The sequence below is a fragment of the Eutrigla gurnardus genome (assembly GCF_963514095.1).
Source record: "Eutrigla gurnardus genome assembly, chromosome: 7".
Lineage (NCBI taxonomy): Eukaryota > Metazoa > Chordata > Actinopteri > Perciformes > Triglidae > Eutrigla > Eutrigla gurnardus.
The window spans coordinates 659,866-675,000 of NC_139921.1; the positions used below are offsets into that span (position 1 = coordinate 659,866).

A 15,135-nucleotide genomic window follows, 5' to 3' on the forward strand; every position below is an offset into this window, starting at 1 on the left:
ACACAAGCGATCGACATTCAAAGCCGTCCGTCTCTCACGTGCCTCACGTCTCCTGCGGTCACACGGCAGCGTCACAGCCGCCTACCTGTGCTGCGCCCGCCTCTCCACCTCCACCTCCTCCATGTTCCGTGTTGTCCCTTGTTTATCACTCATACCAGCTAGCCAGCTACGGCGTTTCGCCGGCAGCTTCAGCTCTCGCGTTGTTTTAGAGACGCTGGTGTAATGCCGCCCATAGATATGATGCCGCCAACCGCTTCAAAGTCTCACGATATCCGACCATGACTCTGTAACCGATTCATCTAGGAATTCATTGATCATTCGTATCGATTGAGGAGGCTGCTACCGATGCAGCCGTATCTCTCACCTGTTGAACCGAATATCCGGTCGCATCGGTTTATCGTTCACAACCCTAGTATGTACCCTCTTTACATCTTGATTGAATGCCATGTCAGTGGGCCGTACCTGAGCTCATCCTGGAGGTGATGCGGGATGCGTCAACACGGCGAAGCGGGCGAATGGGCGTAGACGTCTTTCTGCTGCTGCTGTTATGTCTTTCCAAAGGTTTGCTTATCTTGGAGAGGGGAGCAAAGATCCCTGTGGGGGAGGAAAGAATGAATTACTAAAACAGCAAAGACACAGGGTTAGATACCAGTGAAGTCCCAGAAGTCGATGAGGGTAGAAGTAATGGATGGAGCAAGCAGTCCAATCAATGCGTGGATTTTTAGGAGACCCACCATGTTTGAGTCGACAGGTGAAGTACTGGACCCCCGCCACCGAGCCGTCGTTCTTCCCCTCTGCGTTGTTCAGCTCCACGCCGGCCCAGAGGCCTCCGGAGAACTCGGTGCTGCCGCAGAACCGCAGGCTTCCAACCTGCCGACGCAAAATGACACACCACAGGAAGTCAGAACAAACAGAAAACCACAAAACAGGAGATGCAGCTGAAGAGGTGGCCAGCACAGTGAGCAGCGAGCTACGTCGAGGGCAGAACCACCAATGAACCTATTTCACATATCAAGATGCATCTGTTAACTAAAGCAGACGAAGAATTCAAAGGGAAAATAAGAGAAGGAAGTGTGAGACTGTGCCAGAAGATGATTAGTTTTGAACGGCTCTACTTGGCACACTGGGATTCTGTTCTCACTGAGGCACAATCTCCTACGAAGGGCTCATTCCTTCAGAACAAAAGTCCGTTTGGGCTACAATTAGTATTTTCATATCGTCCACATGTGCCTGCAGTTTGGATTGACCTACGGCAAGGGCACAAAAACACAACATCACTACAAGGTATAACCTGATTATATATCACTGGGACAAGGAATGGTGACCAGTGGTCAACAATGCAATACTCCAAGAATTATGGGTTTTATCCATTCATCATCAACCACTTGTCCTGTATTCAGGGTAGGGCTGACATGTAGAGACAGACAGGTAACCAGTCTATCACAGGGAGACATGTAGAGACAGACAGGTAACCAGTCTATCACAGGGCTGACATGTACAGACAGATAGGTAACCAGTCTATTACAGGGCCGACATGTAGAGACAGACAGGTAACCAGTCTATCACAGGGCTGACATGAAGAGACAGACAGGTAACCAGTCTATCACAGGGCCGACATGTAGAGACAGACAGGTAACCAGTCTATCACAGGGAGACATGTAGAGACAGACAGGTAACCAGTCTATCACAGGGAGACATGTAGAGACAGACAGGTAACCAGTCTATCACAGGGAGACATGTAGAGACAGACAGGTAACCAGTCTATCACAGGGAGACATGTAGAGACAGACAGGTAACCAGTCTATCACAGGGCTGACATGTAGAGACAGACAGGTAACCAGTCTATCACAGGGAGACATGTAGAGACAGACAGGTAACCAGTCTATCACAGGGAGACATGTAGAGACAGACAGGTAACCAGTCTATCACAGGGAGACATGTAGGGACAGACAGGTAACCAGTCTATCACAGGGGGACATGTAGAGACAGACAGGTAACCAGTCTATCACAGGGAGACATGTAGAGACAGACAGGTAACCAGTCTATCACAGGGAGACATGTAGAGACAGACAGGTAACCAGTCTATCACAGGGAGACATGTATAGACAGACAGGTAACCAGTCTATCACAGGGCTGACATGCAGAGACAGACAGGTAACCAGTCTATCACAGGGAGACATGTAGAGACAGACAGGTAACCAGTCTATCACAGGGAGACATGTAGAGACAGACAGGTAACCAGTCTATCACAGGGAGACATGTAGAGACAGACAGGTAACCAGTCTATCACAGGGAGACATGTAGAGACAGACAGGTAACCAGTCTATCACAGGGCTGACATGTAGAGACAGACAGGTAACCAGTCTATCACAGGGAGACATGTAGAGACAGACAGGTAACCAGTCTATCACAGGGAGACATGTAGAGACAGACAGGTAACCAGTCTATCACAGGGAGACATGTAGGGACAGACAGGTAACCAGTCTATCACAGGGGGACATGTAGAGACAGACAGGTAACCAGTCTATCACAGGGAGACATGTAGAGACAGACAGGTAACCAGTCTATCACAGGGAGACATGTAGAGACAGACAGGTAACCAGTCTATCACAGGGAGACATGTATAGACAGACAGGTAACCAGTCTATCACAGGGCTGACATGCAGAGACAGACAGGTAACCAGTCTATCACAGGGAGACATGTAGAGACAGACAGGTAACCAGTCTATCACAGGGAGACATGTAGAGACAGACAGGTAACCAGTCTATCACAGGGAGACATGTAGAGACAGACAGGTAACCAGTCTATCACAGGGAGACATGTAGAGACAGACAGGTAACCAGTCTATCACAGGGAGACATGTAGAGACAGACAGGTAACCAGTCTATCACAGGGAGACATGTAGAGACAGACAGGTAACCAGTCTATCACAGGGAGACATGTAGAGACAGACAGGTAACCAGTCTATCACAGGGCTGACATGTAGAGACAGACAGGTAACCAGTCTATCTGACATGTAGAGACAGACAGGTAACCAGTCTATCGCAGGGAGACATGTAGAGAGAGACAGGTAACCAGTCTATCACAGGGAGACATGTAGAGACAGACAGGTAACCAGTCTATCACAGGGCTGACATGTAGAGACAGACAGGTAACCAGTCTATCACAGGGAGACATGTAGAGACAGACAGGTAACCAGTCTATCACAGGGAGACATGTAGAGACAGACAGGTAACCAGTCTATCACAGGGAGACATGTAGAGACAGACAGGTAACCAGTCTATCACAGGGCTGACATGTAGAGACAGACAGGTAACCAGTCTATCACAGGGAGACATGTAGAGACAGACAGGTAACCAGTCTATCACAGGGAGACATGTAGAGACAGACAGGTAACCAGTCTATCACAGGGCTGACATGTAGAGACAGACAGGTAACCAGTCTATCTGACATGTAGAGACAGACAGGTAACGAGTCTATCGCAGGGAGACATGTAGAGAGAGACAGGTAACCAGTCTATCACAGGGCTGACATGTAGAGACAGACAGGTAACCAGTCTATCACAGGGCTGACATGTAGAGACAGACAGGTAACCAGTCTATCACAGGGAGACATGTAGAGACAGACAGGTAACCAGTCTATCACAGGGAGACATGTAGAGACAGACAGGTAACCAGTCTATCACAGGGAGACATGTAGAGACAGACAGGTAACCAGTCTATCACAGGGCTGACATGTAGAGACAGACAGGTAACCAGTCTATCACAGGGCTGACATGTAGAGACAGACAGGTAACCAGTCTATCACAGGGAGACATGTAGAGACAGACAGGTAACCAGTCTATCACAGGGCTGACATGTAGAGACAGACAGGTAACCAGTCTATCTGACATGTAGAGACAGACAGGTAACCAGTCTATCGCAGGGAGACATGTAGAGAGAGACAGGTAACCAGTCTATCACAGGGCTGACATGTAGAGACAGACAGGTAACCAGTCTATCACAGGGCTGACATGCAGAGACAGACAGGTAACCAGTCTATCACAGGGAGACATGTAGAGACAGACAGGTAACCAGTCTATCACAGGGAGACATGTAGAGACAGACAGGTAACCAGTCTATCACAGGGAGACATGTATAGACAGACAGGTAACCAGTCTATCACAGGGCTGACATGCAGAGACAGACAGGTAACCAGTCTATCACAGGGAGACATGTAGAGACAGACAGGTAACCAGTCTATCACAGGGCCGACATGTAGAGACAGACAGGTAACCAGTCTATCACAGGGAGACATGTAGAGACAGACAGGTAACCAGTCTATCACAGGGAGACATGTAGAGACAGACAGGTAACCAGTCTATGACAGGGCTGACATGTAGAGACAGACAGGTAACCAGTCTATCACAGGGAGACATGTAGAGACAGACAGGTAACCAGTCTATCACAGGGAGACATGTAGAGACAGACAGGTAACCAGTCTATCACAGGGAGACATGTAGAGACAGAAAGGTATCCAGTCTATCACAGGGAGACATGTACAGACAGACAGGTATCCGGTCTATCACAGGGAGACATGTAGAGACAGACAGGTAACCAGTCTATCACAGGGAGACATGTAGAGACAGACAGGTAACCAGTCTATCACAGGGAGACATGTAGAGACAGACAGGTAACCAGTCTATCACAGGGAGACATGTAGAGACAGACAGGTATCCAGTCTATCACAGGGAGACATGTACAGACAGACAGGTATCCAGTCTATCACAGGGAGACATGTAGAGACAGACAGGTAACCAGTCTATCACAGGGAGACATGTAGAGACAGACAGGTAACCAGTCTATCACAGGGAGACATGTAGAGACAGACAGGTAACCAGTCTATCACAGGGAGACATGTAGAGACAGACAGGTAACCAGTCTATCACAGGGCTGACATGTAGAGACAGACAGGTAACCAGTCTATCACAGGGAGACATGTAGAGACAGACAGGTAACCAGTCTATCACAGGGAGACATGTAGAGACAGACAGGTAACCAGTCTATCACAGGGAGACATGTAGAGACAGACAGGTAACCAGTCTATCACAGGGCTGACATGTAGAGACAGACAGGTAACCAGTCTATCACAGGGCTGACATGTAGAGACAGACAGGTAACCAGTCTATCACAGGGAGACATGTAGAGACAGACAGGTAACCAGTCTATCACAGGGAGACATGTAGAGACAGACAGGTAACCAGTCTATCACATGGAGACATGTAGAGACAGACAGGTAACCAGTCTATCACAGGGAGACATGTAGAGACAGACAGGTAACCAGTCTATCACAGGGAGACATGTAGAGACAGACAGGTAACCAGTCTATCACAGGGAGACATGTAGAGACAGACAGGTAACCAGTCTATCACAGGGAGACATGTAGAGACAGACAGGTAACCAGTCTATCACAGGGAGACATGTAGAGACAGACAGGTAACCAGTCTATCACAGGGAGACATGTAGAGACAGACAGGTAACCAGTCTATTACAGGGAGACATGTAGAGACAGAGAGGTAACCAGTCTATCACAGGGCTGACATGTAGAGACAGACAGGTAACCAGTCTATCACAGGGCTGACATGTAGAGACAGACAGGTAACCAGTCTATCACAGGGAGACATGTAGAGACAGACAGGTAACCAGTCTATCACAGGGAGACATGTATAGACAGACAGGTAACCAGTCTATCACAGGGCTGACATGCAGAGACAGACAGGTAACCAGTCTATCACAGGGAGACATGTAGAGACAGACAGGTAACCAGTCTATCACAGGGCCGACATGTAGAGACAGACAGGTAACCAGTCTATCACAGGGAGACATGTAGAGACAGACAGGTAACCAGTCTATCACAGGGAGACATGTAGAGACAGACAGGTAACCAGTCTATGACAGGGCTGACATGTAGAGACAGACAGGTAACCAGTCTATCACAGGGAGACATGTAGAGACAGACAGGTAACCAGTCTATCACAGGGAGACATGTAGAGACAGACAGGTAACCAGTCTATCACAGGGAGACATGTAGAGACAGAAAGGTATCCAGTCTATCACAGGGAGACATGTACAGACAGACAGGTATCCGGTCTATCACAGGGAGACATGTAGAGACAGACAGGTAACCAGTCTATCACAGGGAGACATGTAGAGACAGACAGGTAACCAGTCTATCACAGGGAGACATGTAGAGACAGACAGGTAACCAGTCTATCACAGGGAGACATGTAGAGACAGACAGGTATCCAGTCTATCACAGGGAGACATGTACAGACAGACAGGTATCCAGTCTATCACAGGGAGACATGTAGAGACAGACAGGTAACCAGTCTATCACAGGGAGACATGTAGAGACAGACAGGTAACCAGTCTATCACAGGGAGACATGTAGAGACAGACAGGTAACCAGTCTATCACAGGGAGACATGTAGAGACAGACAGGTAACCAGTCTATCACAGGGCTGACATGTAGAGACAGACAGGTAACCAGTCTATCACAGGGAGACATGTAGAGACAGACAGGTAACCAGTCTATCACAGGGAGACATGTAGAGACAGACAGGTAACCAGTCTATCACAGGGAGACATGTAGAGACAGACAGGTAACCAGTCTATCACAGGGCTGACATGTAGAGACAGACAGGTAACCAGTCTATCACAGGGAGACATGTAGAGACAGACAGGTAACCAGTCTATCACAGGGAGACATGTAGAGACAGACAGGTAACCAGTCTATCACAGGGAGACATGTAGAGACAGACAGGTAACCAGTCTATCACAGGGCTGACATGTAGAGACAGACAGGTAACCAGTCTATCACATGGAGACATGTAGAGACAGACAGGTAACCAGTCTATCACAGGGAGACATGTAGAGACAGACAGGTAACCAGTCTATCACAGGGAGACATGTAGAGACAGACAGGTAACCAGTCTATCACAGGGCTGACATGTAGAGACAGACAGGTAACCAGTCTATCACAGGGAGACATGTAGAGACAGACAGGTAACCAGTCTATCACAGGGAGACATGTAGAGACAGACAGGTAACCAGTCTATCACAGGGCTGACATGTAGAGACAGACAGGTAACCAGTCTATCACATGGAGACATGTAGAGACAGACAGGTAACCAGTCTATCACAGGGAGACATGTAGAGACAGACAGGTAACCAGTCTATCACAGGGAGACATGTAGAGACAGACAGGTAACCAGTCTATCACAGGGAGACATGTAGAGACAGACAGGTAACCAGTCTATCACAGGGAGACATGTAGAGACAGACAGGTAACCAGTCTATCACAGGGAGACATGTAGAGACAGACAGGTAACCAGTCTATCACAGGGAGACATGTAGAGACAGACAGGTAACCAGTCTATTACAGGGAGACATGTAGAGACAGAGAGGTAACCAGTCTATCACAGGGAGACATGTAGAGACAGACAGGTAACCAGTCTATTACAGGGAGACATGTAGAGACAGAGAGGTAACCAGTCTATCACAGGGAGACATGTAGAGGCAGACAGGTAACCAGTCTATCACAGGGAGACATGTAGAGACAGACAGGTAACCACTCTATCACAGGGCTGACATGTAGAGACAGACAGGTAACCAGTCTATCACAGGGCTGACATGTAGAGACAGACAGGTAACCAGTCTATCACAGGGAGACATGTAGAGACAGACAGGTAACCAGTCTATTACAGGGAGACATGTAGAGACAGAGAGGTAACCAGTCTATCACAGGGAGACATGTAGAGGCAGACAGGTAACCAGTCTATCACAGGGAGACATGTAGAGACAGACAGGTAACCACTCTATCACAGGGCTGACATGTAGAGACAGACAGGTAACCAGTCTATCACAGGGCTGACATGTAGAGACAGACAGGTAACCAGTCTATCACAGGGAGACATGTAGAGACAGACAGGTAACCAGTGTATCACAGGGAGACATGTAGAGACAGACAGGTAACCAGTCTATCACAGGGAGACATGTAGAGACAGACAGGTAACCAGTCTATCACAGGGAGACATGTAGAGACAGACAGGTAACCAGTCTATCACAGGGAGACATGTAGAGACAGACAGGTAACCAGTCTATCACAGGGAGACATGTAGAGACAGACAGGTAACCAGTCTATCACAGGGCTGACATGTAGAGACAGACAGGTAACCAGTCTATCACAGGGAGACATGTAGAGACAGACAGGTAACCAGTCTATCACAGGGCTGACATGTAGAGACAGACAGGTAACCAGTCTATCACAGGGCTGACATGTAGAGACAGACAGGTAACCAGTCTATCACAGGGAGACATGTAGAGACAGACAGGTAACCAGTCTATCACAGGGAGACATGTAGAGACAGACAGGTAACCAGTCTATCACAGGGAGACATGTAGAGACAGACAGGTAACCAGTCTATCACAGGGAGACATGTAGAGACAGACAGGTAACCAGTCTATCACAGGGAGACATGTAGAGACAGACAGGTAACCAGTCTATCACAGGGAGACATGTAGAGACAGACAGGTAACCAGTCTATCACAGGGAGACATGTAGAGACAGACAGGTAACCAGTCTATCACAGGGAGACATGTAGAGACAGACAGGTAACCAGTCTATCACAGGGAGACATGTAGAGACAGACAGGTAACCAGTCTATCACAGGGAGACATGTAGAGACAGACAGGTAACCAGTCTATCACAGGGAGACATGTAGAGACAGACAGGTAACCAGTCTATCACGGGGAGACAGGTAGAGACAGACAGGTAACCTGTCTCACATAGTGAGCCTGATGACTGAAGGCACATTGGAAAAGGCGATTTGCTGCGATCCAGCAGGATTTCTGGGTTTTAGGAGCATTTTGGAGCAGAAGGCTGGTGTGGTAAATCGTCAAAGTTGGATTGTGCATGAACATAGTGAGAAAAGTATAAATTATTTGACCCGTGGGGCTAAAAGCTGCGCCGCTTTCAAAGCGCGTTCCTGTCAAAAGGATTACACGTGGCTTCCAGCACAACACTCAAGTTGGTGGCGAGGTTCAGCTGAAGGACTAAAGGATTTCTTTGCATAACATAAAAGCAATTGGGCAAAAATAAATTGGTTGGATGATTTTTTTTTAAATTCATAGGTGGGGACTGGCATGGGTTTTCTGAAAGGAAGGTTGCTAGAATAAAAGGACCATTTAATAAGGCATGTGGAGCAGCTGCAGGACGTGATGCAGCTAACGAGGAAACATTTAATTACATTTAAACATATAGTGGAACACCAACGAGCCGGGGTGTGACCCTGGTTTACACTTCATTACACATTTAACACTTCCACGCTGGAGCTGAATCAACGTAACAGCTCAGATAGATGTTGATATGATAGAATCCACTGTCACAAACAACCCTGAATCTGGAAGAATGCCAAAGGGTGTTGCTTAGCAACTGGAAACACTTTTTTAGTTGGTCGAAGGCTGAAAAACAATTATCCTTCTGTGTTTGCTGGGGACAACCGCCGCGTGGCACCGGTGTGAATGTTCACCATTCCTCTTTATGTGATGGCTTCACACGTTGACTGTGCACTTTGATTTGATGTGGTTAGGACAGGAGCTGTGAGGGGCTTCCCTCACAGCTCCTGAGAACTGAGTCTTTCTGCAATATGAAAGTGCTGCAATGGAAGGATGAAGATATGATTGGTCCGGCCTGCTGAGAGTGACCTACCACACACCTTCTGTCCCGCGATCACCACGCGGTCCCCGAGGCGGATTCCCATGGCGGCGAGCTGCGTCCTGGCCTTGTCGGAGAGCGCGGGGAGGGGCGGGGCTTGCAGCGTGAGGGGCGGCGGGGAGCTGGGGCGGGGTAAAGCCTGCCTCAGCAGGGTCCGCAGCTCATCGGCCACGGCGGCTGCATCTGCCATCTCCAGGGGCATGTCGAGGGGGTCGGGCACCACGTCGGCTGGCCACTCCCCTTTCACATTCTGTGGGAAGATGAGAAAGATCTGATGAAGGAATTAGGAATTTCATCCCAACGTTGTTTGTTTTTTGCTGCCAAGTAAATGTAATATAAAAGGATCAATATTGCTAGGAAATTAAGTATAGAACATTTTATTATTGCTTCCATTGGCCGAAAGTTCAGCCATCACTTGCGTAAGCAGGATGCTGGGCTTAACAGAATCTTTAATCTGATCTCCATTCCCAGAATGCTCTTGTGTTCGCCGTCCCCTCAAGCTACAGTACAAGTGGTCTTTGATTAGCATCAAAAACGGAGCTGGCTTTCATCGTCCACATACCGGAACACTGAACGCTGAACACTGAGCCAAAGTATCTGCAGCGATGTTAAGGGTTTGTCATGTCTGCTGCGTGATTCTCTGAAGTTATTGTGTATTGAAATCAGCCTTTATTATTTTACAGTTCAACCAACTCATTAGACATGTTACAGCAGAACAACTTTTTAATAAAGCATAATTTGCCATATCCCCATGTTGTCTCCTACATCTGAGTATGGGACTACGGCACATTAAGGATGATATTAGTTATGAGTCCATAGAACAGTTGGACAATTAAAACATCGGTTCTGCACTGTGAAGAGAATAATGTTGAGATGTGCCAATTCAACTGTTGATGAAATGACTTGGAAGCTTCAGTGAACTGCTGTTTTGTCTGATATCAACGGTGTGGTTGAAGGAGGGGGGTGTTTGAACAAGCTGTCAGTGTCGGGCAGAAGCCCACCCGCTGCTGTACGGAGTGTGTGCACTAACAATCACAGGAGGGCTGACAGGTCCATATCCAGACATTCAAACGTCTTCCATGTGATGTTTCCATCCTTTTAGCCTAGAAAGTATAAACCTCACTCTATCCTCAAGAATGCAGCACAGACCAAACAGACCTCCCTTCAGCTCTGAAAGGGGAACAATCACTGCAACGACCTGCTCCTAAATAAAAGTGCGATCGGTAACTAATAGTGATAAAGCTGTAAGAGGTGTGGAAAGGGAAGCGTGAAAGGCCGGCAACCTTTTCCATCCTGAGAAAACTCCCCGCGGCTCAGATGCATCAAAGGTTTGTTGTGACCAATGTTTGCTGAGTCAGAGAAGCGAAATATCAAAATTAAACTCTGACCTTTACACAAAGGGGGAAGAGAGATTCTAATGCGAGTTTCTTGGCTCCGGTATCATGTGCTCCGCTGCCAGCCAGCATTGTGCCTCCAACTGGTCTGTTTGACTGAACTGGAGAAAGGCTGGACTCGGGAACATCACGTCAAAGTGGATTCCTGCAGCTGAATAATGACACACCCACATAGGTGGTCTATATACCTCCACTCAACTGGGTTGGTCCTGTCAAACCATGAAGAGGTTACTATGGAAACAACTAGACTGATGCAACATTGCAAGTGGGCTGATCAGAAATAAGACTTGATGATAAAACAGACAGGAAATAATCTCTTTGCTTGGTAAGATCACACACAATTATCCATCTCTGCTGCAGAAATCTCAAAATAAAGGGTTAAATATCACATCAGCCACTGTTTACATGGTCTCGAAACTCAGCATTCACTCTATATATGTGTGTGTGTGTGTGTATCTATATATATATATAGATAGTATAGATAGATAGTATAGATAGAGAGAGAGAGTTGGGGGTTTATTGGATTATGCTGCGTGGAGCTTTGGTGACCTCTAGTGGGAAACTTGGTACATACAAAACAACAGGCACCATTTTTCATAGATCTGGGACATTCTTTTGCTTAATTTAAGGATAATGGAATATATTTAGGTTATGATGGGCCGTGTCGTCGTGGCAACAGAAGCTGCTATAAATGAATGGGACATGGGGATCAATAAACCCTCTACCACATCTTTTAAGCACTGCAACCAGGAGGCAGACTGAGCAGTGAGGGCAGGTCGATGCAAACTAGAGCCTCTTTGGGTTGTTATCCATCAGCTGAGTGAGAAAACACCAGCCAGGAGACGTGAGCACATAAAGATGGGACTTCCTGAAATAAACTAATATGAGGCACGAGGTAGAGATCCCAAAGTTTTGACCTGAGCATAACCACGTCATTAAGGTCTGCATAACTCAGCCAGTCTGGGATCCAAGACGACGGGAAACAGAAAGGTCCAGTAACGTGGAGGCTTCACCTGCAGGACTGCAGCTACGGGTGATTCAGAGGTCCAAGGAACATTTACTGCTCTGCGCTACACTAATGTCAGGCTTTGGTACTTTAACATGATTCATTTGGGGCTTTTTGACCAGCGAGGTCAGAACTAGCAATGTAATGGTTTACAGGAAACTCTCACTGAACAAGCAATACATTTAATGATATTAAATAAAAACCGACAACTAGACATTAGTCCTGTATCTCGTTACCTTTACAGGTAGGGGAGACTAATACGAGTTCATCGGTACACCTCATAAACACATTAAAGCAACCCGAATGTATCGAAAAAATGCTGTTATATTTGTATTTGAGAAAGATGAAACTAAATATGGAGCGACTAAGAGTGGCATGTACTGGCTCTGAATCTGACTGTGCTGTGTGTGTGTGTGTGTGTATACAGTATATACATATATACATGCACACATATACATTCAGGATTGAATGTAACGACTGGATGAAAGGAAGTCAAACTCACTCTGAAAGCGGGGTTGGCTCCGAGCTCCAGCAGACTTCTGGCGGCCGATGTGCACAGGTTGGACGCGGCGATGTGCAGGGCGGTGCCGAAGTCGAAGTCACTGCAGGTGGCATCTACCTCTATTTAAGAAGAAGAAGAAGAATGATGCTGCTAAAGAAGATGCTGAAGACGATGCTAAAGACGATGCTAAAGACGATGCTGAAGACGATGCTAAAGACGATGCTGAAGACGATGCTGAAGACGATGCTGAAGACGATGCTGAAGACGATGCTAAAGACGATGCTGAAGACGATGCTAAAGACGATGCTAAAGACGATGCTAAAGACGATGCTGAAGACGATGCTGAAGACGATGCTGAAGACGATGCTAAAGACGATGCTAAAGACGATGCTGAAGACGATGCTAAAGACGATGCTAAAGACGATGCTAAAGACGATGCTGAAGACGATGCTAAAGACGATGCTGAAGACGATGCTGAAGACGATGCTAAAGACGATGCTGAAGACGATGCTGAAGACGATGCTAAAGACGATGCTGAAGACGATGCTAAAGACGATGCTGAAGACGATGCTGAAGACGATGCTAAAGACGATGCTAAAGACGATGCTGAAGACGATGCTGAAGACGATGCTGAAGACGATGCTAAAGACGATGCTAAAGACGATGCTAAAGACGATGCTGAAGACGATGCTAAAGACGATGCTGAAGACGATGCTGAAGACGATGCTGAAGACGATGCTGAAGACGATGCTAAAGACGATGCTGAAGACGATGCTGAAGACGATGCTGAAGACGATGCTAAAGAAACCAACAGAACGAGTCTGGAGGCTCCAGAGACCAGGTTCACAGCCGAGCCCCTCCTGGGGTCGGAGGTCATTCAGCCGGCCAACCAAGTAAAGCTTTCCCTGTTAGTACATCTAAGTGAGGTCATTGTAGTATTTATTGATCTGCTGGTCAATAACAATCATCTGATCTCTCACACACACACACACACACACACACACACACACACACACACACACACACACACACACACACACACACACACACACACACACACACACACACACACACACACACACACACACACACACACACACACACACACACACACACACACACACACGAATGAAAAGTTTAAACAGGTGACATCATATGAGATGCATGTGTGAGTTGTAGAACATGAAGCTTCTTTAATGAATAACCTATCAGAGTCCTGCAGAGATGACACCTACCGATGATCACAGTCATATTATTTATTATTCATTATTTATTTGTTTAATAAAATATTGTCCTCTGGTGAAAACCAGCGCGGTTCAAACGACCTTCAGATGCGTTTGGGCCTGAAGCCTAAACTTGAGAATCAATTCTTCATTTTATGTAAACCACATAAATAATCAATTGGCTTGACCAACAAATTAGTGCATCGCATTATCCATAATTTAATCCATAACTAAAATATATCCGAGCAGCCCGCCCAAACATGATCAATATGTGGGAAAGTAGAGACAAACTCAATGTTAAATGGCTGAACTGAACTAACAGAAACAGCCACGTAGCTGCAGTTCTACATCCATCCCATGGTTTCTGTTCCATGTTGGCTCCAGCAGCAGCAACAAGCCTTCATCTGCTGAGGGGGGATTTCTAGAAATTGGACTCCGTACTGAAATAACGATGGCGATAATTAAAAAGAAATGTAGTGAATCTGCTGCAAACTGCTGGTCTATCTAATAGAACAGCAGCATTATTACAGCCTGCCAGTCTCACATGGGGCTGCAGGGATGTGCTGGTGGATCAGCCCGGCATGTTGCCCACTGCTAAAGACCCAGCAGAGTCCTGAGTGGCCCCAGCAGCTCTGCTCTCACCTCCGGGCTGCGAAGCCTGCACCACCAGCCGGATCAGCTGGGGCACGTCGAAGTAGGCGGCGTAGTGCAGCGCCCTCATGTTGGTCCAGCGGGAGCGCAGGTTGGGATCGGCGCCCAGCGCGAGGAGCTGGCGGGCGAAGCCGGCGGACGTCTCTGCATCACCTGAGGGACACAGCGGGAAGACAGGTGTGTGTGTGTGTGTGTGTGTAACACTACATTAAAAATAAACACATTCACTCATAAAAGCTCGATTAACAAGTCCGATTGTAGTTTTGTTTGTAGATGCTTCCGCAGGTCTTCATCTTCATTTTCCAGCCAAATCAAACTGTACATTTATTCAACCTTTTTCCTTCACAGGGCCGGTATGACAGGAGATGGTGAGATGCGAGTGGACGGTTCGTTAGGATGCCTCCTTGGCTCAGTGGACGTTGGTTCTGGCGTCTGGTCGGTAACACTCGTCTTCTTCACAGAACATTCTGTCTGAACGCACTCTGGCGTTTTCAGAGAATAATGCAACCAACGCGTTGAGCATACCTTTGTGCAGCGTCATGCGAGTCCAAACCAAAGCTTTCCACAGCCTTATGTTGGGCGGTTGTTAAACACACAGACACAAG

General features: G+C 47.2%; 1 protein-coding gene across 4 annotated transcripts in view; it reads right to left on the reverse strand.

The window, feature by feature from the left end:
* Window positions 1-15,135, reverse strand: part of LOC311016297 (CAP-Gly domain-containing linker protein 4) — a 49,003-nt gene that overhangs the window by 22,483 nt on the left and 11,385 nt on the right. For all 4 annotated transcript variants that reach the window (XM_084013904.1, XM_084013906.1, XM_084013907.1 and 1 more), the window contains exons 5-9: window positions 14,522-14,683; window positions 12,657-12,775; window positions 9,756-10,004; window positions 735-870; window positions 463-594 (exon numbers count right to left, since the gene is read on the reverse strand). In XM_084013904.1, the coding sequence (XP_083870030.1) occupies window positions 463-594; window positions 735-870; window positions 9,756-10,004; window positions 12,657-12,775; window positions 14,522-14,683 (798 nt within the window). The remainder of the gene's footprint in view (window positions 1-462; window positions 595-734; window positions 871-9,755; window positions 10,005-12,656; window positions 12,776-14,521; window positions 14,684-15,135) is intronic.